Source organism: Kogia breviceps, chromosome 4 (assembly GCF_026419965.1).
Source record: "Kogia breviceps isolate mKogBre1 chromosome 4, mKogBre1 haplotype 1, whole genome shotgun sequence".
In the NCBI taxonomy this organism is placed as follows: domain Eukaryota; kingdom Metazoa; phylum Chordata; class Mammalia; order Artiodactyla; family Physeteridae; genus Kogia; species Kogia breviceps.
In genome coordinates this window covers 164,137,798-164,164,661 of record NC_081313.1, presented here as the reverse complement: position 1 = coordinate 164,164,661, position 26,864 = coordinate 164,137,798, and the positions used below count along the sequence as shown (strand labels likewise).

The window sequence follows — 26,864 nt, the reverse complement described above, 5'->3', positions numbered from 1 at the left end:
ATCCAGTGGCTCCCAGGGCCCTTGGCAGAATAAGAAAAGAACAGAAAATAAAAAAAGGCAGAGTATTCTGCCTCTACCATCACCTTCCATGGAGCGCCTTCATTAGACAGAAGGAATCCACCATGGAATGCCTGCTTCAGATTTAAAAATATCCTGCTGAGATATGTTGGCAGAGCTTCATCCAGCCACTGCAGAAACTTCTCAGGTGAGAAGAAAGCCACTGTTATTAGCACTATAGAGTTCTTTAAGGCCACCGGCCTCTTCTCATTAGGAGTTCCATCCATCTCTGGTGGCCTTTTCCTCCTGAAGCTGGGAATGTGACACCTCCCACCCCCAACCCTTTCCCACCCACTCCATACAACCAGCTTGAGGGCCTCACATCAGGATCAAATAATAAATTACAACAGGCTTGCCTATTAAGCACTGAACGTTTTCCTCTCCCAACCCCCACCCCCCCTCTAGTCTACTACTCCTTCTGTGACTGTGACTGCTTCAAAAGCATGGACCTCAAATTTCACCACTGTTTTGTTGACTCCGGGCTTTTTATTCAAGGGCCTGTCTGGCAGGAGATGTCCTACAAACACATTCAGCAATAGCAGATGGCAGATGCTAACAGAAAGGGGATAAAAAGGATAGACATGATTTCCTCCTACATATTTACATTTACCTGCTCCAGAGATGGGGCATTTGGGGTTCTATCCATTTCTAAGTGTGAGCATACGTTACGCCTGTAATGACCTCATCATGTTTCGTGATTATGGCCTGCTGCCGCCGAACATTTGCAGACAACACTGTGAACTTGAAACTGGCACTCCAATCTCCCCGTGGCCTGTCAGTCATGAGAAGCGCATCTTTATGCCAGCAAGCCCCTCGCATGGAGTCTGACATGGCAATCTTCAGTAAATTACCCTGTCACTGACAATCTTGCAGTTATCTCGCAAACAATCAAGCAGGCAATCAAAGTGTTCTGAATGGCCAGTTCAGGACCTGAGATGCTGCCAATGTCTCCATTCAACAGGGGCATGAAAGCGGCACAGCCCCTCCATGACACTGGACGATTTATTTTTTTATTTATCCACCTCCTTATTTGTTTGTCTGCTGGGCTTTTTTCCTGGTGAGAGAGGTTTGCAGAGTCTTCGAAGAGGGCCCCATTCTGATGCAGCGGTTATGGGAAAGTGACCCAGGCCTTCCCCATCGGCTCACAGTGGTGCCCTGCATCTGCTTAATAAACATCCTCATTTACTCTACTCTGTGAGATGTGGCCGCCGCCTATCATCTACGTGCTTTCTGTTAGAACGCACGCGAAATCATAGCTCTGGTGTGTTCCACACACATACGTCACATGCTAATTGTAATGGCCACTTCAGAGAAATATGGACGTGGAGAAACGTTCTGGGAATGGTAGGTTAGGCATTCTTTGTCTTGCTTTTGATAAAGAAAATCTGAGAATCTTTCATACCAGTTCTGGCAACGTGACGCAGAAATCGGGTTAAGGCTACATTGAAGCCTCTGGATTGGAATTCCCAAGGCAAGAAGCCAAAAAATCTATACAGCATCAGGGTAAGAGCCTGGCCTGTGGAATCCTCTAGGCCCTGGCTGTGTGAGCTTAGAAAGATAATCAACCTGGCTGAAACTCAATTTCTTTGCCTTTAAAACGGAGTGATAACAATGGATATATCATAGGGTTATGTGAGGGGGAGTTGACAGATATAGTATCAGTCGGGCATATAGTATGTGTTCAATGAACGGTAGGCATTACTATAGCCAGAAACTCCCTGAAGTTTTCCACTTTTTCAATTTATAAAAACTGGACATAAAGATAAATGAAATGAATGTCCCCTGATTAGAGTCATTCACTGGCATGTGCTATAAGGTAGGTTGCATCTTGGCAAGAATGCTATGTTTTCAAATAGTGATAAGATAATAATAATGGGTGGTAATAATAAATGCTATATATTGCACAGGATTTACATATATTCTTGATTTACATCCTCATGGTAACCCTACAAAGCAGAATAATATAACCCTTAAGCTGCAGACTCTGGATCAGGGTATCTGGGTTTGAATCTCAGATCAGCAACTACCAATCTGCTGACTTTGGACAATTAACTGCTCTGTGCCTCAGTTTCCTTATGTACAAAATGAAGAAGATGATAACATTAGAAGGTGCTGTTGGGAGGATGAAAGCAGTTATTACATATTCAGGACTTGGAAGAGCGCCTGGTGTAGCAAGCACTCACTAAACTGTGTATTATCCCCCGCATCACGGTATCACCCATCCTATAGAGTTGGAAACTGAGGCTCAGAGAAGCCGAGGATATCCAAGAGGCAGAGCAGCAGCTTTGGAGAAAAAGTAGGAAAAGGCAACCCATGAGATCATCATCCTTGTCTTCTTCATTATCGGAAGGAGGAGATGTTTCCTTCCCAAAGGGAGGCTGAAGACAGGGCAGTGGACACCCATCAAGCTGGGAAAGTGTGAGCAGCCGTGAGATTTAATCACTTCTGAAGGCCTGTCTGCTCCTACAGCTGGGGAAGTGTTTGGCTGTTTGAGATGAACATCTGAAAAGGAATCAACATGAGAAACAAGATGCCTGGGAATTCATTCCCTGCAAGGCAGGCTGCCTAGGACCACACTATTTACCCGTGAGACTCAAAGCCCCTTTCAGCTGTTTACTGCTGGCACACGGTTGCACTTCTGGGTGGGCTGCAGTTGTTTTTTTTTTCTTTCTTTTTTTTTTTTTTTTTTTGCGGTACGCGGGCCTCTCACTGTGGTGGCCTCTCCCGTTGCGGAGCACAGGCTCCGGACGCGCAGGCTCAGCGGCCATGGCTCACGGGCCCAGCCGCTCCGCGGCATGTGGGATCTTCCGGACCGGGGCATGAACCCGTGTCCCCTGCATCGGCAGGCGGACTCTCAACCACTGCGCCACCAGGGAAGCCCAGGGCTGCAGGTTTGTGTCAGCCGTTTCCACCCCCTGCCTAGTTTGCTCTGCAAGACTTTTTAAGGAGCTCCTAAACAGTCAAGAGATTGAGCCTCAAAGCCTTAGTTGAACACCTACTAGTGATGCTACACTCAGGGGGAAGGGGGTCACGGGTAAACAGAGGGGTTACAGAGAAGCCACAGCAAACGTCTGAATATTTCCGAGTTGGCGGAAACATGCACAGCTTCTCTGTCTCGGGAAGGCTGCCTGAGTCCATGCATCACTCCTACACGGAAGCAAAGTCTCCGGGAATGAGAGGAGGTTTATTTCATTTATTTCCTCTTTGATCTTCGTACACTGGGCAGCTTTGGGAGACTCCAGATGGAAGCATTTGGGTCAGTTTTGGGTGCCCTTTGTTCCCTGCAGCTTGGTATGCAAGTGACTCCCTCTACAACCTGCATGAACTCTCCGGTTTTCTTGGGCGGTAAAGGCTTCAGAGGAAGATCGAAATTTACTTTCCTTAGTTTTATTTCGTGACAGGGTGGCACAAATCGACTCTCACAATTCACTTCAGGCGCCATGGATAGCGCTGCTAGCGTCTGCATGCAGCACTGGTTTGGGAACTAGGCAGCAGCTCAGATTTGAAAAATGAGCCCCACTTTTCCCAGACCATGGTTTGCCGAGAGACTACCAACCACCAGATCTACGTTCCCCACTCAGTGGGTCAGGAGGCCGTCGGGTAGACTGGGTAAAACATGGGCTTTGAAGACTCCATAGTCTTTCATTTATAGGATGCTCAAGAACAGGCAAAGTTCATGAATTACAGTAGAGAGTTAGAAATTGTGGTCACCTTAATGGGGAGGTATTAGCTGGAAAAGAATATAGGGGACTTTTCAGGTTCTGGGAATTTTCTAGATCTTCATCTTATTCACTTGGCTTCACAGGTGAATATGTCTATAAAAATTCATCAAGGTATATATTTAAGATTATGCACTTTATGTATTTGCTAACAGACTGACTTTAGGCAAGATAATCACCCTCTCTGTGCCCTGTCTTCTTCCTTATGTACAAAGTAAGCATGATGATGAAAATGGTGATGGAGATGGTGATGGTGATGATACTTCAAGAAGCACTTGAAGGTCCTTAGAACAGTTGTGAGAACCTAGTAACCTACTAAGTGTCTCTGAGTCATTTCTACTTCTTTTCTTCTTTGTGAGTCTTCTTGGCATCATATATGTTTGTTTCGCATCCAGAGTGAGGTACTTGCCAAATTCTCATTTTCCCAGGAAAAATACAGGGAGTTAAGGTGGTGAACGCAATATACCCTAGGGCTATTTTTGAGCTCCGTTAACAATGGGAAGGCAGGAGGGGACAAGCTGGGGCGAGAAGGGAGGGACCTGCGCTGTCTGCTCTTTGTGATGAAAATGAAGAAGGAGCAGGGGGTGCTGGAGAGCACCCTTCTCTGAGGGCTGGCAAAAGCCAAAGGCTCCTGAATTTTAGCCAGCAGCATAAAGGGGTTCTTGAGTCAAAAAGAAATATGGCGACCATAGCATTTGTTTTGTCTCGGGAGTTATTCTGTTTTAAGGTGAGCTCCTGCAGGACTGTCAGTAAAGTGTGGGGGGCTCCTGGCTAATATATTTCTGCCCGGCCCCTATCTACATAAACAATTTGAGTTTCCCAAATCGGCACACCAGCGTTATTCTGGCAGCCTGATCTTACATAAGCTTGCAAAACATACACTCCTTCAGCCAGCAGGAGCAAATCGCCTTGCCAATCTGCCCTCTAGAATTGAGGCTGGGCATTGGACCCTGAGATAGCTCAGAGATGCAAATCTTCCGACACCTTAGGGTATCTGGTCAACCCTACATGCATGGGGGTGGAGGTGAGGAGAGGCAGAGGGTCAGAGAGCACCCTGAAAGGGTGAAACAGGGCCCAGGGCTCATGGGGGGTCCTAGTCCGGGTGAGGGTGCTCTTCCCAGACAGCATTGCTGATCCTGGCCAGTCCCTGCCACTGGAACAGCACCTAGAAAATTTTAAGGTGGGCACTCGAAAGCTCAGGGAACCACTGGGCTCCTATTCTAGTTAGACAAATAACATAATAATACAGGCTTTAGAGTCAGAATGGTCTGGTTTTAAAACCTGTTCTATCATTCATTAGCTATGTAAATTTGGCAAGTGACTGACCTCCTGTGACTCAGTGTTCCCAGCTATAGAATGGACTTAATAGCACCTACGTCACCAGAGAGCACGGAGATGCTAAGACGGTCCCTGTGAAATGAGAAGATGAAGGTACTGCACTTAACACAGAAGAAGAACTCAATAAGTGGAAGCTATTCTTAATGATACTTCCCGCTCTCCACCAGGGAAAGGCACTGTTCTATTTGCATTTTACCCAATGCCTGCTGACAAGTTGGAAGTGAGGGATAATTGAAAGTATTCTGGCTTGATGTAACTAAGAAGTGAAAGGAATGGGCAAGGCTGACTTGATTTAACCTGGCAATATGAGATTAGTTCTTCATTGCTGCTGTTAGGTCTCCCGCATTGCCAACCTTTTAAAGCAATAGATTGGCTGACAGTGTGCTCATTTGGAAGGTTTCACCTGCCATTAATACCCTGGCTGCCTGATGGACTGTCATTCAGCAGGCGTCTTGCCTCTCCCTCCACAGGGCAACCACCATCCTTAAACACTGCAAGAAGTAAAACTGTATTTGCGCTCCTTCTGGAAGCCCTGTTGGAAGTTTTCCTCTTGCTTCTTGTCAACTCTTTTTGTCAGTCTGTGAATTCCAAGGGCCGGGATCCTTGCCCCCAAAGCACCTTCCAGCTTTTCTTATAACTCAGCAATGGAAGATCCATCATGTCCAACCAGAGATCTGGCAGAGTGAAGACCTCCCTGAGAGTTGCTTGGCTGGCTTTCCTAGTCTTCAGGGTGGATGTGGGAAAGAAAGCAAAGGCTGCCTAGGACAACCCAGGCACAGTTACTGAAGGTAGGGATATGATCCAGGTAAGACCTCTCTTTGATATGACTCTGGCTTCACCTCGAAGCTACTGGGGCATCTGGTCGACCCCCACATGACTGGGGGTGGGGATGAAAGATGGTAGAAATTTTATGACAATGATCTTGAAGTGTGTGTCTAGTTTTTTTTTTTTTTTTTTGAATGGTTCTTCATCAGAAATGAAACAAATGGACAAAAACCAAAACACTATTAACCAAACCCTTTAAAACCAACGCTTCTCAAATTCTAACCAGCATCAGTATCACCTGGGGAACTTGTTAAAATGTAGATTCTAATTCTGTAGTCCTAGACAGGGGCTTGAGAGCCTGCATTTCTTACAAGCTCCTCGGTGATGCTGACGCTGGTGTTCTGAGCACCGTACTTCTATAAGTCAGGCACTAAACCACTACTGGTCAAGTTGTGCTCCCTGATTTCTTGTCCTGGAATCACCGCAGTGATGTTAAAATACTGATCCCTGTTGTGACCCATACCTACTAAATTCCTGAGAGCAGAAACTGGGAATCTGCATTTTAATGAAAATGAGAGTCCCCAATGATTCCTTAGTTCACTAAAACTTGAGACCCCCTGCTCTGAATTACTGAAAACACCTTTCAGATATCCACAGCAGCACAACTGACCCTCAGGAACTAAACCAGCTTTTCCAAATTATGTCTCCTGGGGATGTTAATAGGGGTTCCCTGAAATAGAAATGGAGGTGGGACAGGAGGGTCTGTGTGGTCAAATGCAGTTTGGGAGATGCTGGTTAAACAAAGTTAAACTGGTTTAATCACACCAGGAGTTCTCAGAGCCCCTGATGAGTGAATATGCATTAGGACTCTTTACTCTTGCAATGGAGTGTGCAGTATTTCCTGACCACGGACCCCGTTTGGCTTGGAGCATCTCCCTGCAACAGTCTCCCTGCAATCAGCCTTACTGGTTGCGGAGCACTTCATGAGAACACAGAGGTCTAGGTTTGGAGGTTCTATCCCAGGAAGGACCAGCCAAACCTTCATCTATTCAACAGTCACAAGTGGCAGCCCCAGGCTTGACTGACTGCCTCATAAAATGCAGGTTTTTGGGTGATCAGGCCCAATGCAAACCACACCATCGCTACTAGCACATCAGCTCAGAGCCTCTGTCCTTGGGCTCCCAGAGCCTCCCCCAAACCAGTGCATTTCAGCATAGGGGTCCTGTGCTAGGTGACAGTATCCTGGGGGGTTCAGCATGGCCATGAAGTGGTAATGGCAACCATGTCTTATGAGAGTTGATAGTTGGCATTTAGGGAAAGCTTACTAAGCGCCAGGCACCATGCTAAGTGCTTTACAGGCATCCTCTCATTAAATCACCACCAGAACTCCAGGCATCATTAGCCCTGCTGTTTACAGAAGAAGAACTGCAGATTTAGAGAGAGGTTAAATACCTCGCCTAAGACCATGCAGCTTTTATATGGTGGGGCTGGGTTCTGAACCCCATTTGCTGCACTCCAATGTTAAATCCTACATGCAGCTGCCATGACAGGTCTGTTACTGGTAAACATTCCCAGTGGCCGACACACAGGAGCTGTTGTACCTGCCACTAAGACATGCTTACCGCTTGCACCAAGCTCTTTTAGTTAAGGCAGGACTATATCAAACAGAAGAGGGACAATTTAAAGACATACCGAAGGGCGATTTATTTTTTGGAAAACTGGGACACAGAATGTTTTAGTTGCCCGCCGCCCCAGCTCCTAACTTTACCAGCTTACACTTCTGACTTGGGTGGACCACCACAGGGCTGTGCCCCTCAGCAGTGGCTTAAGCTCCTCTGTGCTTTCTCAGCCTGCATCATGCAACCTTATCCAGACACCATCCAGTAATGCTCACAAGAACCCTTTGAGGAGGCTTCTGTCATCTCTACTTTGCAGATAAAGAAACTGAGGCTCAGAGAGGTTAAGGGCCTTGCCCACAATCACACAGCAAGTAAATGATGGAGGAGTGGAGGCTGTCCACCTCCAAAGCCTACACTCTTGGTTCCTACCCTCCATTCTTCATAGGAGGCTGTGAGTGATCCCAGCCATATCAAGGTTCGCTGTGGATGTTGTAGAACGTGGGGAAGGAAAGGCCAAGCCTTCGGAAAACATTTTTTTTTTTTCTAGTTGCCGTTTCTTTCGGTCTTTCTCTTTCACTCTCTCTCCCTTCTTCCCCTCCCCCTCCTACTGCAGCTTCTCCGCAACCCTGACAGAGCCTCAAGGAATAATGATCTCACTAGATCAGAAAGTTTTCACCTCGGACATCCCTGCCAGGCCTCTCTGGCACAGTCTCACCCTTGTTAGCCCAGGGCCATGTTTTTATCCCCAGGGGCTTTCTACCCTGCCTGCAGCTGTCTTCCCCCCTTTCCTGTGACAAAAACCCAGCGGCGACAGAGAGCAGGGGCGGGTGATCTCAGCCACTGATTTCCCCACATGCTGGCCCTTGCCCTGCTGTTTCTGGCCTCTCCCAGCCCAGGCTGCTGCACCCCACACGCCTGTTGACCTCATCAACCACCACTTCCTAGAGCCTACTGACAGGTCAGACAGAAGTGAGCCGATGGCCAGGGAGCGCAGGCCCGGCCAGGGGTGGCAGCCTGGTGGGGTGCCAGGCAGTGACCTGCTGGGCCCCTCAGAAAGCAAAGGGGCTGTCACCACCGACACCTCTGGGCAACAAGCCGGAACAGTTACTTTCCGCCTGAGGAGAGATCCCGTCTCTTGGTGGAGGACTGGCCCCAAAGCGGAGAGAATTAGCAGCTTTTTGATGACCGTGTGAAGAATAGAGAAATACCCACAGCTGCCACTGGGAGAAGGACCAGACCCAGCTATCGACAAACTTCCTGCTAGATTAGGGAAATCAGAAGTATGAATTCCTAAACACGGCCATTACTACACTCCAGGCACTGTGCTGAACACTCCCTAAAGATGTTCTCATTTAATCTTCACATCCACTCTACTGCGTCGGTACTAGGAGCTGGTGCTGTACTGCCACTTATGAACACGGCATCTGGAGGTCTGCAACACATTGTCTGTGTGGCTTTGGGCTAGTTACTTTACCTCTCTGAGCCTCAGCTTCCTCATCTGTAAAATGGAAATAATAATCATATCAGCATAATAGAGCTGTTGTGAAAGACTACATAAGCTTTATGCAAAAGCACTCAGCAGAGAGTAACCATCTGTTTACTCTGGCTTCCTCACTATTCCACATCTGGCCAAGCAAGCCATCGTGTGGGAGGTCTGGGCTCCCTCAGCAGCCATCCCTGGCCGCCCCTGCAAGACAGGAGGATTATGGAGCTTGCCTACCTACTGCCATCAGCCCACAGGAAGCCGATACACTGGATGAGCAAAGTCGGCTACAGAGGTGAAGAGCAGCAGTATCACGTGTTCACGTCTTAGTGAAGGAAACAGTGTATCTTACGTTTGGATTTTCTTGGCATTGATAAAATGGTGTCAGTGATATACAGTGACTTGGGTGTCATTGTCTGTATGCATGTGTTTCTTTAATCCCCCAATGAAACTTATTCATCCTAAAATAATCTACTGAATAAATGACAACTGCTTTTTATCCTAGATACATCTCGTTAAAGCTTTCATTCTTCAATTCATTTAATAAGGAATTAACAAGACAGACAGGGACCCTGAGGTTGTGGGCCTACATTCGAGAGGGGAAACAATGAACAAATAAATATATAATAGACTTTGAAAGAGTGATAGTGTTTTGAAGAAAAGTAAAGCAGGGCAAAGGGTTGGAGAGGGTGGGAGGGGAGCAAGGGATGGCATCTCTGAAGAAGTCATGTTTGGGTAGAAACCTAAATGAAATGAGGAAACAAGTCACGGAAACATCTGAGGGAAAAGCATTCTGGGCCGAGGGAACAGCAGGTGCAAACGGCCAGGGTTGGGCTGTATTTTGTGAGCTATGGGAAAAACAAGATGGTGGATGGGGCTTCCCTGGTAGCGCAGTGGTTGAGAGTCCGCCTGCCAATGCAGGGGACACAGGTTCGTGACCCGGTCCGGGAAGACCCCACGTGCCGCGGAGCAGCTGGGCCCGTGAGCCATGGCCGCTGAGCCTGCGCGTCTGGAGCCTGTGCTCCGCAACGGGAGAGGCCACAGCGGTGAGAGGCCCGCGTACCGCAAAAAATTTTTTAAAAATTAAAAAAAAAAGATGGTGGATGTTGGCCCAGTGGAGGGAGAGGAATAGAAGGACAAAGTGAGATCAGATGGAAGCAGGGCCCCGCTGATGCAAAGCCGTGGCCAATGTTGCACCTGGACGCCATTCTACGGGAGATGAGGCGCCCTGGGGAAATACCAGAAAAGGCGTGATATGACCTGACTTTTAAAAGAATTCTTCTGAGGGCTCTGTGTGGGATAGACTGGCAGCTGCAGGAACAGTAGCCCAGCCTAGCAAAGCTGGTGGCATGATCTGGGTGGAGGTGGGAAGACGTTAAGAAACCAGGGCCTTCATAATGAAGAACAGAGATTGGAGGGGCCACACAGGGGTGAGTCCACAGATCTGTGTGGCAACATGCAGGGACAAACGTGGCAGGAGAGAGAGAGCCAGGGAACCTGCCACAGACATGTGAGCCCAGGGATGTCTGCAGCGTCCATATGCCAATCAAGTCGCCACTGCCTTGGGAAGCAGAGCGTGTCGGCTTGTCTCCCCATCAGGCAGCCCAGGGCCACCACGCCTGGAGACATCACTCACCGCAGGCTCTTGAGCTCCCCTCTAAGGGGGACATATTGTGCCAAGTCAGTGGTTCTCAAAGTGTCAGCATCACCTGAGTATTCGCTAGAAATGCACGTCAGTGGGTCCCATACCAGACCTATCGGACGAGAAACTGGGGGAGAGGCCCAGCCTGACCTGTGGCTCATGCCTTCCGGTGGCTCTGATGCCCACTGACCTACCAGAAGCACTGTGCTAGGTGTTCTGCACATATAAACTCACGTAAGCCTCATAGCGTCCTATAAGGTAGGAACCGTCATTAGCCCCACTTTACGGAGGACAAAACTGAGGCTCAGAGAGAGGGAGAGAGAATGACTTGCTTTTGCTCACACTGCGGAGCAGTGGAGGAGCCAGGATGTGAACCAAAGCTTCCTGACCCCAAAGCCTCGTTACCGCCCAGCCAGGCTGCTTCCTCCTCCCACAGGCAATGAGGAAACATAAGGAAAGGCCCTTCTTTCTTCCCTGCTCTGAGCATGTGGGTTCAGGAATAATCCAAGCAGACACATCAGTTTGAAGAAAGAGGGGTCGTTGCGATTTGGGGGACCAAGATGCTAAGCGGAGGGAGGTAAAGCCAATACTTGGGGGTAAAGTGCACTCTGCCCAGCCTGGCACACACGACCTGTTTCTGTCTGTCCAGACCTGCTTCCCCAACGTCCCCTCCTCCACTCTCCACACCCCGAGCCTTCTCAGACGTCCCCACATGTGCTCTGCTGCCTCTGGCCTCTGTGCCTTTGCCGTTTTCTTTGCCCACAATGCCCTTCTCTCCTGCCTTATCTAATTCCTCTGTAGCTTTCAAAATTCAAGCTTTACCGGCTCTGGAAGCCTTCAAGGTCCCCCTGCTGGTCTGCCACCACCTCTTGGTCTTATGTCTATCATGGACACTTAGGATACAGCTTCGTAGTGACTGGTTTCACATATGCCTCACCCCCCCATGAGACTGTGGATTCTTTGCGGGTCTCTGTGTCTCATTCATTCCTGCAGAGGAGAGGCTCGGTGTATATCTGCTGAATGACTAAATGATTTGGGGGGTTCTGTCCAAGAGTGTGGCTTGTTTTGGGGGGAGGTGTTTGCCATCATCACCATCGATGAGAAGAGGTCTGTGCAGGGCAGGGACGGGAGGCGGTGAGGGAGGCCCACCTGGGGTGCAAAATTAAAGAAGGCACTCACTCTCAGGAGTCAGCTTCCTCCGTTCATCCTAGTCTAGGTCCTGGGTCTCAGATCTTGGCTCAAACCAGCAATGCCAGGCACCTGTTCTCTGAATGGTGACTGGGTCCCTTTGGGGGAAGCATGTACTGGATTTAAAGCCAGGAAACTAAGCCTCTGGCTCCTATCTGCCCCACCCTGCTACGTGGCCTTGAAGAAGTTACTTTCCCTCTCTGGGTTTTGCAGCTGCTGAAGACTGTATCTTTCAGCCTTTCAGTATCTGACATTCCTGGGCTCCATGATCTCATAGCGCCATGATCTCCCTATCTCATGAAGACATAGTGTCCCTCAGTGCATGGCCCTTACCCATGGGTAGTGCTGGTAGTACTGGCTGGGCAGATCAAGGATGAAATACCTTGAGGATTGAAAAGGGAGGGAATTCCCTGGAAGAGGCTTGGATTTTGCTGTGTGTGGAGAGAGACGGAAGCACCGGGCACAGAGCTTTGGGGGACACCTTGCAGTTTTCTTTGGATTCACATTTGGCCGCATAATTCTGGCCCCTCTCCAATTCCCCAGAGCTCGTGGCTGAGAAGATGGAAAGTCAAAGAAAAGAGCACAGGCTTTGGGGCAGCTGTTCTCGCTGCAGTGTGGAGAACGCCTAGCTATTTAAAGTCCAACTGTTCCACTTTCCCCCGCCGGCCCCCGGCATTCCATTGCAGAAGTACTTTGTGGCCAAAATGCACTCGATCCAAGACCAGGGAGAAAAAAGCTAACACCAAGGCTATTTTTCAGAATGCTGCAGAATTCGTGCTGCTGAGGGGCTGAGGGTGTTAAGGAGATCTGCCCTGCTCTGATCCCAGATATGAAACTCAGGTGCTGAGAGAGGCCTACGAGGGGGGCTCTTGACCTGCTTTCTGAACCCTGACTTGGCTACCTTCTAGCTGGGGGACCTGGATAAGCCACTTCACTTCTCCGGCCCTTAGTTTCTGCTTCTAGGTAAAGGATAATAAGAGGCTCTCAGGGCTCTCATGGGCTATTGCCATGATTTATTTGGGCAGTTTGGTAACGTCTGAGCACAGGCCTGGCCTCTAATAAGTGCTCCATGCATCGGGCCCTTGACATCGAACCAAAGGACACTCTCTGTGCTGGTACTGTCCGGCTCCTCAGGTATGTTCCTGGGAGATGCTAGTGTTTTTTTTTTTTTTTTTTGTGGTATGCGGGCCTCTCACTGTTGTGGCCTCTCCCGTTGCGGGGCACAGGCTCCGGATGCGCAGGCTCAGCGGCCATGGCTCACGGGCCCAGCCGCTCCGCGGCATGTGGGATCTTCCCGGACCGGGGCACGAACCCGTATCCCCTGCATCGTCAGGCGGATTCTCAACCACTGCGCCACCAGGGAAGCCCGAGATGCTAGTGTTTACATCAGATTTGTCAGCCCTGGCATTACTGACATTTTGGGCTGGACCATTCTTTGTGGTGAGGCTGTCCTGGGCATGCAGCACCCCTGGCCTCTACCTACTAGATGCCGGCAGCACCTCCTCTCTTTCTCCTTGTTGTGACTCATAAAATGTCAGACACTGACAATGTCCCCCGGACAGCAAAGTCACCCTTGGTAGGGAGCAACTGGTCTGGACTGAGGGGAGGATTGTGGGAACAACAGAGCTAATCATGGCACCGAGGCCCTTGAACCTTCATTCAGATGCTGGTCACAGAAACCAAGAGGGTAATCTCTGCCATCTAGGCGGTTTCTCTGGCCAAGGCAAAAATAGAGGAAGCCAACAGAATGATACAAATGTTACCTCTCTGCCACCAGTTAGACCTGTGTTTTGATCCTTTAATTCCCTAAAATAAGTCCTCAGTGATTTAAATTATTAATTCTTTTTTGCAGATTATGCATTTTAATTACAATTTTATGATGAATATTTGATTTGTTATCTAATCAGGGAAAAATACATAATCCCTTAAGAGACGCTTAAAGACCATTTAAACTATTAAAGATTTGATTAGGAAAGACTGAAGGTGCTATGTTAGGTAAACTCACGAACAACAAATTCCACGGTCAAATAAATTTACTGTGAAAGGGGAAAGTTTCTTACTATGGGAAAGTTTTACCTTGGAGGTGATTTTTCTGAAGACCTTTTTGCGACAGCACACATTCTGTACTTACTTGAACCTTCTTCAGAAACAACTTCCAAATTTCATTAGTGCTGTAGAAGAAGTGTGATGCTGGCTTTAAGGTAGAAAAGCATTATGTTGTAGCGGTTAGCTGAAAGGCCTGTTTTGAATATGACCTTCTCTTGAGGTACCTTATCTGCGAAATGGAAAAACTATGAAGAGATGGACTCACAGACCTTGCATTTCTGGTGTGAAGAAACAGATAACAGAGAAGAAAGAAGGGGTAATTTAGGGGTGTGACATTTGCTGTGAAGGAAACAACAGAGGGTGATGGGAGACAGAGGTGAAACTTCCAGGTCAAGATAGGCCTCTTTGGGGCCTTTGAGCTGAGACCTAAGAATGAGCAGAAGCCAGTCATGCAAAATGCCCAGGTCAGAGTATTGCTGGCCCTGCACCAGCAAAGGCTCTTAGGGAGGATGAAGCTAAGCTTGTGCAAGGATGCGTAGGCTGGGCAGAGTGGATGAAGCAGGGCTGCTACAGAGGCTGTCGGGGACACAGTGAGAGAGAAGGCAGGGACCCATCAGAGCAGGCCCTCTAGGCCAAGGTGAAACATTTGATTTTGATTCGAGCTACAAGGAGAAGCCCTTTGAGGGCATGACATCATCTGATTTACAATGTAAAACTATCCCTCTGGCTGCTGTGTGGAGGAGGCACAGAGAACATAGACGAGAGCAGCAGCAGAGAGGTCCCGCTGGTTGCCTAGTCCCATGATTGACGTGACTCCAGAGCCCAGCACAGCGCTCTTGAAATCTTACTGAGTATAGCTTTTATATGCAATGGAGAATGGATCCTATCTTTTTTTTTTAACCTCAATAGAAGAAAACTGAGCCCCCAATTTTCAGTCTCCTGAACAGAAGATTCTCTAGTCCAATGTGCCCAGGAAATCAAAGATCTTATTTCAACTGGAGGATCCTGAATAATAATAACAGCCCCCCGTCACCATGTGGTCCTCTAGGAGTTCAGCTGCAGCTAGTTCTGCTTTCCTCCCAAAGAAGAGAGCCCCAGTGCCTGGCCAGGTGGCAGTGGCCTCTAGGTCAAGTTTTCCTTCTAAAGCATTAGATATATTGCTTTCCTCTCTGGGAGCTAATCATTTATGGCTCCAGTTACATTTCCCACAAGGTCTTTGGACTGCAAAGGGAATCCTTATCCAACCCAATTAATAGAGCAATGTTGCACTTGTAAGCTGTCCCCCACCCAACCCATCCATCAACATGATTTGCCACATTAATCAAGGCATTTACAATGGGTTCACCAAGCTTTCCCTCTCGCTGGATGAAGAAATGGGACTATTTGTACTTGTGAACCATAACTCTTCCAGAGTCCCTGAAGTCCCGAGCTTGGCTCTGCTAAACGCACAGACAAGGTGAGTTATCAATTACCAACTGAGATAAATGCCGGGATGGCATCCCTGAATCATGTCAAGCCAATCTGGATGGTTATGGGATGGGGGGAGAGGGGGAGGCGACGGTCGGTGAGGAGTGGGTTTTGTCTGTTCCAAGTGCTTTTGGACAGACTCCAGTGTTACTTCTCCTCATTTAGACCTGGCTGGAGTGCCCTGAGCTCAGGCCAGCATCCACATCTCTTAACCAAGGCAGCCTCCTTTGGAGCAAAACAAGGTACCAAGCTTCACAGATGAAGGTGGGTTGGGAAATTCCGTTCTGAAGCACAGCCTGACTGAAGTCCTTAATTTGGAGAGAGAAATGCCGATGCTGCTGGTGGATGGAACAGCCCCTACCAGGGGCTCCTGATCACACAGATCCGTGGAATTGAGGGAGACAAGGAGAAAGGCTGAAGACCCTGGACTTTAGTATTGCGACGGGCTTTCTTTCCTGTCCTGCAGCCAACACCCATGCTCCAGGACAGTCCCTTCCTAGCCCGTCTGCCCTCACACATTGGATTGTAATAATAATACCACCATGTTTATACATCTTGTCTTTTCAGATGGATTCTGAGCTTGGACTCAGTGAGCTCTTTGTGGACACTTTGTGTCACGTCTGTCTTCGTACTTCCAAAGGCCTAATGTTACTAATGTCTAACATTTAGTAAACCCTCAACGAATGTCTGTTAAAACATGAATGAATGGCGGATGGATGGATGGATGGATGGATGGATGGATGGATTCACACCCTAATGACAGAGAGTTAAAGGATTTCTAAATTTTGAGACAAACATTGGCCACCTCTCCAGCCAGGAATGGAGAGCACTTCTAAAACATATTTACTCAGAAACTAAACAGGAAAATGTGTTTATGTTTCTCCAATTACTTCTTTCTACTTGAAGTAAAATTCCCCTTTCTTCACTTCACTCCTCTTGTGTTCTGGAAATTCTAGGGGTAGAGGTCTGGGAATAGGCGCCATGACATTGGGCTGGGTCAGCCCACCCAGGGGAAACCATCATTTGAACAAGTTTTTCTCCAAATGTGGTCAGCAGACCACTTGCGCCAGAAGCCTGTGGAGTCCTTGATAAAAATGCAGATTCCTAGATTCCATATCTGACTTAATGAATCAGAATCTCAACGGCCTACAAATCTCCATTTTAAACAAGCTCTCCAGTGTGGTCACGCAACACTGAAGTCGGATGAGCACGGGTTAGACTCTCAGTGGTTCTGTCCTGTGGGAAAATTACGTGTTAGGCGTCATCTCTGTGGATTCAGCATCCATTCTGGACAATAACAACGACATTACTACTAATAACATTAAAGCCAGCAACAGCCAACACAGGAGGGTATCTTACGAGCCAGGCACCTTGTAAAACGCATCACACACATTTTCTCAGTGAAACTTCAGCCCTGTTCATGGAGGTGGCATTGCCACGCCAGTTTTACAGACAACAGAACTGAGAGCCCTTAACTATATGATGCTACAGTGTCATCTATTCAGCAATCAGGGAAGTGACAGGAGAAGGAGTAAAGCATCTAACTTTCAGAGCTGTGTTGAAGCAGAACAGAGGGAAACAAAGACAACTCCCTAGTGTGGTCAGGAAAGACATGGGGCACGGTGACTCGTGGATAAGCTCAGCTTCGGAAGGGCCATCTCCCACCCCTCCACCTCCGGGCCTCTGGCCACAGACTGGAGACAGCATCTGATAGGATTCCATGGGAGCTTCAGACGGGCTCCCAGGCTGGCTCACAATGATGGGACCCTTGGGCTTCTACAGACAGAGGGCCGGGGCTCCTGACTCTAAGTTCTGGGTGATAAAGGGGTGGAGGGAAGGAATAAGGACTGTCTTTCCAGGCCAGAGAGCCTACCAAGGCCTCTCCACCTCGAGGTTCCCACTTTGAGAGAAAATCTACACCCTTTCTCCTACCCCTGGCTGTGATGAACTAAATCTCACACCTCTGTCTTGGTGGTGATAATTAAATATTATCCGCCTGTCACTTGATGTACATGTTGTGTGTATTCTCAGACTTTAATGAGCTCGTGTTTGTCTTCTGTAGCAAAAATATTTTTTTGGGTCTCTCCTTTTTCAAATTGGGGTGAGCAGTTCAGATAAAGATCTCTCACTATTAAAAAGACAGTCTGCTCCCTGGAACGTCTGTCTGAACCGTTTCTACTACTTCTTAGGGCCCATGGCAGGTGAAGTTTGCCCCTTCAGAAGCAGCCAATGCTTCCGGAGTTTAAGTTGGTGGTCATATGGCTGGGATGTTGGGGGAGTTTGAAAGCAATGGGAGTAAGAAGGTAGGAATCCATAAATTTTGGGAGGGGGGATATTTGAAGGCAGCTTTTAAAAATTGTTTTGGGGGGATATTTGAAGGCAGCTTTTTTCAACAGGGTTTCTCATCTAAGTACCGGAGAATCCAGAAAGTATTTGAGTGAAAAATTTCCCAAGTTTTCCAAGCAAGGTACTTAGTACCATTCTAGATGCATCGGAGAGAGGTTCATTCATTCCACATAATGGCTGGCTTAGGTCAGTGGCTCTCAAAGAGAACCTGCGTCAGCATCCTCTGGAAATTTACTAGAATCTGCATCAGCATTCTCTGGAAATTTACAAGAGATACAAATTCTTGCATCCTACCCCAGACCTACGGAATCAGAAACCGGGGTAGGGTTTAGCAATCTGTGTGTAATCAAGCCCTCCAGGTGGTTTTGCTGAAAGCTAACATTTTGGAACTACTAGCGTCTGTAGGCATTAGAGCTTCTTTCTCTCACGGAGGAACTCAGGTTGAAAAAGGCTGTTACGGGCTTCAAATATCTATATCCATATTTATATCTATATTTATATCAGTTAAAAAAAAACAAACTATCACTTTAAACTTGAGATTTTTAAAAAATGGAGAGCATTCCTAGATGGAAAAATGATTTGTCTCTTCCAGCTCACTTTGGAAGGGCGCTCTATTATTTTCCCCATTCATGAGGTTTATAACAAATGTGTTCACTGCAGCTGCTTCCCAGGCTTGGGCGTCTGCTCTTACCCACCCACTGCTACGTTTAGAGACCCACACAGCTCTTCCTGAGAGCGGGCAAAGCAGTACAGAGCGTGGGGCATAACCTCCACCCGCGCCCCCCCTCCCCCCAAAAACCCAAACAAAACAGTGATGTAATTAGTGTGCTACAGGATTGGATCTGCAGTTGATGAGGAACAACTTTAATATTTATCAATAAACAGCAAAGTGCTGAGCACACCTCCTAGGGAAGTAATTAACCATAAAAAAGGATACTCTGCACCGAGGAATCTCCTCCAAAAAACCACCTCAGTTAATTGTGAATTGCTTACACCAGGTGAGACAGAATCCATGCCTACCCCTCTCACCTGACACAAGCAACTCTGAATTAACTGGGAGTTTCTTTTCATAAACACGGCAGCGCAGAGCCTTTTTTTCTTGGTGGTTAATTACTTCCTTGGGAGGTTGCTTTAATAGTTCCCATAACAAGGCCATTATTGTCTTTAGCATAATCATTGCCTCATTTGCTTTTGTGCCCTGCCTTCCGGGGTGCCTCTTGCGTCTGCCTGCCAGGAGGGACCCTGAACTGTGCCCCTTGGGCCATCCTCAGGCTGGGGACTTGCAGGGTTCCTCCTCCAGCCCCACCACTTCAGGAATTTGGTTTTCTCCTGGTGGGAGCTGGGGTCAGGGTGGGGCTGGTGGAGAAGGAAGTAGGCGGTGCAGGGCACATTGCGGAGACTGAGTCCCCCTCCCCTGGGTGCACCGTTCCAGCCTGTTTGCTAAGCTTTCAGCTGCTGACACCAGCAACAGGGAAGAAAGCTAGGACAGCAGCTCCTTTCTGGAAGAGGAAGGAGTGGATCTGTAAACAACAGCTTTGCTTGGTGAAACCACCAGGGACCAGAAGCAAAAACAGTGAACATTACCAGGAAAACTAGTGCGATTTTGACCATCTCTCTTGGGGAAAAAAATGTATATGGAGTTATGGCTCACTTTATTCAAAAATGAATTAAAGTGGCTTCTATTTTGGCTCTGTTTCAGGAAGGTAAATGAATGAATGGGAGCTCTGTAAACTGCATCAAGTCTGTAAACTTTTTTTGATTGGTGTACTGCACATTTGTTTACTTACAAATTGTAGACATGTTACAAATGCAATCATAGGTTATGGAAATTGTAAAATGTCTATCAGGAGGATGAAGAAAAATAAAAATAGTGTGTCTGATACTTTCAGCCTTAACCCAATGGATTGCACCTCACTCTGGACATCAGTGAAGCTTACTGACCCCTTGGGGCAATGAGGGCAGGGACTGGCACGTACAATACACATTTTTGTTAAATAATCAGACTCATGCCCTGAAATAGCTTCTGCCCTGAGGGAATTCTGACCAGTTAGTCATTTCGGTAGGGGTGGATGACAAGCTTGTACTAATGTTATGGGAGCATGACTCTGTGTTCTCAGGAAATCAGGTGGTCCATATGCTACTGCTCCCCCCCCCCCCCATTTAGCCCCAGAATCTTAGCACTCCTTCAGGAAACAACACAGTAAAATTCAGCTAGGGGTACAGAACAGAGGTTAGCAAACTTCCTGTAATGGGTCAGAGAGTAAACATTTTAGGCTTGGGCTTCCCTGGTGGCGCAGTGGTTGAGAGTCCGCCAGCCGATGCAGGGGACACGGGTTCGTGCCCCGGTCCGGGAGGATCCCACGTGCCGCGGAGCGGCGGGGCCCGTGAGCCATGGCCGCTGAGCGTGCGCGTCCGGAGCCTGTGCTCCGCAACGGGAGAGGCCCCAGCAGTGAGAGGCCCGCGTACCGCCAAAAAAAAAAAAAATTTTAGGCTTTGTCTCGGCCAACTAACCAACATTGCCCTTGAGGGTGAAAGCAGGACAAAACATAAATGAATAGTCGTGTCTGTGCTCCAACAAAACTCTACTTATGGACACTGAAATTTGAATTCCACATAGTTTTCATGTGTTGTGAAATATTCTCCTTCTTTAGGTTTTATTTCCCCCAACCGTTAAAAAGGTAAAAAGCATCTTGTGCTCGCAGGCCGGTACAAAACCAGGCAGTGGGTTGGATTTGACCCAAGGGCTGTGGTTTGCCAACCACTGGGTAGAACATGGACTTTGGAGTCCGAGCTGGGTTTGCGTCACCAATTTCACTATTGGTGACTAAGTTATCTTTAAAAAGTTACTTAATTGCTCTCTAGGCCTTGTTTTCCTCATTTGTAAAAGTAACATCGCAAAGGGCTGAAAGGATGAAGAGATGCACTGCTTACCACCTCTTAGCTCAGGGTGAGCACATACTGTCATCACCAGCACAGATTTGTTTGTAACTCCCTGCCCTGGAAGGCCTGGCAGGGACGGTCACCCAAAGGCAAAGCCAGGGCCCGGCCCCCTTTCTGTGGCAATGTGTACTTGAGAAACCAAAACCAGCATCCAATCCCAGCGCCTCCAGCCCGTGTCTCCAGGAGCCCCCGTTGGCCCGAGGATGCCCGTTCTCCGCTGCGTTTGCTTCAAAGGAAATGTTACAACAACATTTGACAATAGCTGAGGGGAGGTCTTTCAGGATAAAGGACTCATGATGACCATCTATAAACAATGCTCAGCTCCTGAGGGGCTGGGAGTTAGAAGACGCTTGCTCACCTCCCTCATTATCCTTGTTATCCGCACAGGAGGTTTCCATGGCAACGTTGCATCCGGGCCCTCTCCAGCCGGTCTGGCAGACACACTGCCAGCTGTTCTGACCCAGTGTGCATCTCCCGTTGCCGTTGCACAAATCGGGGCAGCCATCTGGTTGGAGAAATGGAGAGGATGAGAAGGAGGAACGTGAGGCCGTGCTGGGGCAGCAGGGGAGCCATGCAAAGGGGGAACGAGGCCACAGGGCAGCCACTGGGCCAGCCGCAGAGTGGGGCCCGGACCTGCCTCGGGAAGAGTCGGGGAAGCGGGTGACTCATGCGGTTGCAAGACGTTAGCAGGGGCCCGGATGCAGAGGACCCCCAATGACACTAACCTGTGCGTAGGGGTCTGAGGCAACCTGCCCAAAGTGGGGAACATTCCAGAAAGCTAAAGTAGCCCTGAGCTTACAATACACCTAGCTAGGCTGTTATTTCCAGCCCGTTGGCTCAGGATGGCTGCTACCTCAAGAAAAATCTTTTCTTTCTTTCTGTTTTCAGAAGAGCCTTCTGCAGAAGAGAGAAAATTCCCTATCAACCCAGAATGGAGGCAGAGTGCCCTCCATCTTTCAGAATTTTAAAGCTAAATTTACATGCGATTAACACGAGCGTCTTATGACCAAGAGCTGGATGGTTCTGCTGGGCTATTTTCATATTTTTGTAGTATTTCGCTTTAAGGGGCACTTAAAAATGTTGGCTGCCAATCATTCAACCTATTTATGGCATGATTTTAAAATACTGCAGGATCGGAAGGCTGGGGAAAGAGTAGGTGTTGAGTGCCATGAATCGGGAAAAGACAGAGGAATGCTTATGCCCGTGGGGGAAGGCAGTGGGGTTCGAGTGATTCCTGTTTTGTGGTTTTCTTTTCGTTTTGTGTGTGTGTGTGTGTGTGTGTGTGTGTGTGTGTGTGTGTGTGTGCGCGCGCGCACGTGCGTGTGTGTGAAATCAGCAGCCTACCTCATTCCCTAATTGCTCCAGCACCCAAAACAATTGCAGCTACTACTCTCCTGACCTGAGCGTGGGCAAAGAGAGCCTGGATGAGGAAAGAAGAGAAAGAGCGGGGGGCACTGTAGAGAGATGGGGAGTCTCTGTGGCAGAGCCTCTGTCGCCATTTATAAGATGTAGAGAGAAGCACAGGATTGGTAGGATGTGGCCACACTCACAAAACCTACTTGCTGGCAAGAATTCCTAGATACGTTTTTATTTTTCTTTCCTTTAACGGCTTTACTGAGGTGTAATTTACATACCATAAAATTCACCTGTTTTAAGTGTACTGTACAAGACAATGACTTCGAGGAAATTTCCTGCGTTGTGCAACCTAGGTATGTTTCCCTACAATGTTTAAATATATTCCGAAAGACCATTAATTTAATTGTCCTCCGAAAATAACTCTCCTGAATCTCTCTCTCTCTCTCTCATTCTATCTTGACATCTGCTACCATCTGTATCTCCATCTCTTTCTATATCTATTTTTAAACCACACAAAGAGCAGGGTAGCTTGGGCTGTGGCGGGAGGGATGGAGCACTTTGTAATGATGGAGGTAATTGATTTGAAACCTTTGTGGCCCAAATCTTCTGAATTGAAAGTGTGCATCTCCCCCTACTTCTCTCTCCAGCATTCCAGAGGCCGTCACCTGGCAGCTTTCCTCTCTTCCCCCGAGTACCCCTTACAAGAATGCCAATAAACCTAATTTGTGCATGTGGCAGCAGTGGGAATTTAAAGGACTCCTCCTAAGAAGAAAGGGCTGGAGGGTTTGAAATTGAGTTGAAATTTACTTCTTTAAGGAGTTTCACTCCTCAATGCTCATTCCCTCCCATCCTTTCCAGAATGTGATATGCATGGGTTACGACCTGGGAGAACAAGGTAAGCAACAGAGGAGACGTGCTACATGCAGAAGTCTGGTAAGGAAGACGAGGTGTCTTGAGAGGAGGAATGAGGAGACGATTACCAGGGAATCTTTTCTTTTGTTGAAGAACCTGGCACTAAATCCAGGATGTGAGCAAACCATCAGTGTTTGCATATCTGAAAAAAGACTTACTTGTCCCCATACCTATCCTCACAAAGCAAAGAGTCACATTTCCAATCCTTCCTTACCAACGAGGTGACCACAGCCCTGCCTGGAATACCTGTGACTTTCCCCCTTTATTCTTTGAGAGAGAGTACTGGGAAGGGAAGCCAAGCCAGCCCCATTGGGTGTCAGAGAAATGCCACAAATATTTCTGCAGGAGGAAAATGCAATTCAGTAGGAAAAGCCCAAGGGACGTTTCACAAATTCTCAAGTTAAAGAGAGTATCTTCAACCTCCAGCCACCCCCAGCTTTACAATTTCTACCAGTAAGTTTTAGGGAATGGATCACAGAGAATACACAACATGACAGATCTACCAGCGTTCACCTGGCACGGTATCTATTATATGTGCTTTGTTATTTAGCTGCTTTGAAGTCTCATGTTTGAATAAAATCATGCACAAAGTCTCAACAGAAGCCTGACTGTGTAGGAAACCCACGTCCACTACATAAAAGTCAAATTTGCGAAGAACACTACTGGCATGTCAGTCAGAGATATGCACTCAACATATGCATGCTCCTAGATTGAACTGAGGCTTTTTTCCCCTTCTCTTTCTCTCTCGATTCCCCCCCCTTCTCCCCTGACCCACTGAAGCGAGATAAACAGACCACAGTAGTGGGTTTTCTCCACATCCTATGAGGAAGATGAAAACACCAACAGTGGGAAGCTCGCAAATTTCTGAGAAGTTTTGGGGCAGCTGGGAATTAATGGACAGGACTTTGTTTTTTAGCTTGAAGAGGAAGAAAGCAGCCTTGGTGAATGCGTGGCGTTGCTAGGCAACCCCAAGCTACCCCCAGCACAAGTTCCAGAAGCTGGTGGCCTTCTGAGGAGGTGATTCGTTGTGTTTGTAAAGTGCAAAGCCAGCCTCCACTTAAGGGAAAACAAAATGTAGGAAGTAATTAGTCTGGAGGGCAAACGGGTATCGGGTGGTGGCTATTCTCTGGAGAGGAATCTGTAACTGGAGTTGAATTGGGCTTATGGGCACATACTTTGGGATCCATGAGGTCTCCTGCATGGAGTCGTCTGGATTTCAGGCTAGCTAGCACTGCTCCTTCCTTGAGGGCCTATCTCTGAGACCACCGATACAGGAGGCCTTAGGCACAGCCGTTTGATTCTTTGTGCAGGTGGCGAGCTGGCTGTTGGAGACTTCAGGTTCTATCGTGACCCTAGACTAGAGATTCTCAACTGAGGCCATTCTGTCCCCCATCCCTCCCTCCAGGGGACATGTGGCAACGTCTGGAGACACTTTTGATTATCACATCTAGGGGAGGATGCTACTGACATCTGGTGGGTAGAGGATGGATGTTCAGCATCTTACAATGCCTAGCACAGTCCCCACAACAAAGAAAGATACAGCCCCGAATGTCAGTAGTGCTGAGGTTGAGAAACCCTGCCCTTGATCTAAAAGCTGCATGAGAGCCGAGATTTCCCTGTTTGCTGTTGGATCCCAGCACCTGCCCTAGTATCAGGCACATAGTAGGTGCTTAAATGAATGGAAAACAATCAGGTAGTGCCAGTATCATTTCAGCCTGGCCCTCATCTATAGGCTCTTCCGAGAGTTACGAGAAGCTAGTGGGACCTCTTTCTCAAAGATCTAAGTCTTCTTCCCAGGGAGAATTTTCAAGGGCAACAGTGATATCTTGGGATGATTCTCTCACACTTCCAATATTTTTGGCAGAGTGGAAATGGAATAGTTTCCAAGACTTTTCTACACATAGAATTCCAACCACTAGGAAAAAAATATCTCTTGGCACAGTTACCAGATAGGCAGGCTTTTTGTCTTAACAAAAATTAGAGCTGATGCAGAAATTTGGGATTAAAAACAAAACAAAACAAAAGCCAAGCACACTGATATATTCAGATGACTCCTGAATTTTCAGCTCTTTCCCTGATCTCTGGACCTGGACTCCAACTTGCATTTCAGCATCTCCATCTGTTCACTCACACGCATCTCAAACTCAGCAGAATTCATTTTCTTCATCTTTCTTCCCCTCCCAAACTCTGATTCCTTGATCAATGAATGGCACCTACATGTACCCCACTGGCCAAGACTGACACCTTGGAGTCATTGTTAATTACCCTCCCCCACCTCCTCTCTCATCTCAGGTATCTGGTCAAAAACCGAGTCCTGCCTAATTTTCCTCTTTACTATAAGAAGCCCTACCCGCTCTTCCTAAATATCTCTAGAATCTGCTCTCCACTCCTACCCCTACTGTTACTACGTTACTACTAAGCCATCCTCATCTCTGGTTTAGACTCTGGTCAAAGCCATCTCACTGGTCTCCCGGCCTCCGGTCTTGCCCCATCATCCATTTCTCTCTGTTCTGGACACTGCTGAAAACACTTCTATAGCTTTCCATTGACCCTGGGGCAAAGTCTGAAGTCCTTACCCTGGCTTCCAGACCTTACATGAACTGGTTGTCACCACATCAGCCTAACTCAATATCACTTTAGGCTTTGTTCAGACTGAAGCCATTCGGCCTTTCCTTACCTGCCTAACTTCAACCCATCCTTCACTCAAGTCATCTCCAGGGAGCCTTTCCAAAGCTCCCAAATCAAGGCTAGCTCCACCTGTCATGGTACCTTGATCCTACCCTATCCCATCCCATCCACCACACTGAATCACAACTGTCTGGCAACTCCCTGATGCTTGCTGGCCCTTGTATAGCAGCCCTTCCTGAAGACATTTTATTGTCACCTGCAGGAACATTGTTGTCACAAAGGCGCACATCGTCATTAACTGCCATTTGAATGGGGCCCCTAGAACTGTGCGGTGCACAACTGCTCTGGGCCTTTCTGTTATGACGTAAACCTGTCAGGGCAGGGACCACGTCTATTTGTTTAAGATTGCCAGTCCTCTACACAGAGTCAGGGGATGGATGAACGAATGACTTTTGACTGAAATCAGCATCTCTAATGCCTTTGGCAGAGCGAAGATGGAATAGTTTCCAAGACTTTTCTACACTCAAGATTCCAAAGACTGGGGGGGAAAAAAAAAATCCATCGACACAGTTACCAGATAGGCAGGCTTTCTGCCCTAACAAAAATTAGGCATGAGTAAAATAATGTCTACAGCACAGTAAAGAGGGGAGCATAAATGTACTTGAAGAAAGCTATAATTACCATAAAAGGCTTTTCTAAAAAAGCATCAAGAAACGTTCTGCCATGTGAAGCAACTGAGAGGTAGCAATAAGTGGCTAATACGGTAGAAAGGATGTGGAAAGAGAAATAGGATCTTAGCATTCAACATCAGGCACACCTGAGAAAAGCAGAGAGGGCAACACCCAGATGGGAATGCAAGTGAGAACACAAAACAGGCTGCATGTCAACACAGAGAGATGACACGGAAAGCCAGGGAAGGGAGACGTCCCTGCTTGGTTCAAGAGACCATTAGGAGAGCTACTGCAGCCTGGGCTACACCCCTGTAGGAAGGCTTTTCTGAACCAAGGGGAAAACCTTAACCCAGTTCGGAGTCAGAGGTCTCAGATTAAAACCTAGATCTGCCTCTTGTTGTCTGTGTGACCTTGAGCTGGTAGCTTCACCTTTCACCCTCGTCTGTAAAACTATATATCTTGCTAATAAATCTTATTTCTTGTCCTTCCCAACAGAATGCAACCTGCACAAGGGCTAGGATTTTTGCCTCTCCTGTTCACTGAGGTACCCTCAGTGTCTAGAGAAACAGTTGGCATATGACAGACACACAATCAACGTTTGCTGAATGAGTGAATGAACAGGGACGATGGTAATACTCTATACAGATGTCAGAGGGGTAAAATGAAATGATAAAGGCAAAGATTGAG

At 47.7% G+C, this 26,864-nt stretch overlaps 1 protein-coding gene across 13 annotated transcripts in view; it reads right to left on the bottom strand.

Moving 5' to 3' along the window:
* The window catches only part of TENM2 (teneurin transmembrane protein 2), a 3,844,234-nt gene that overhangs the window by 116,614 nt on the left and 3,700,756 nt on the right, over positions 1-26,864 (bottom strand). For all 13 annotated transcript variants that reach the window (XM_067032280.1, XM_059063069.2, XM_067032278.1 and 10 more), the window contains one exon: positions 20,969-21,115. In XM_067032280.1, the coding sequence (XP_066888381.1) occupies positions 20,969-21,115 (147 nt within the window). The remainder of the gene's footprint in view (positions 1-20,968; positions 21,116-26,864) is intronic.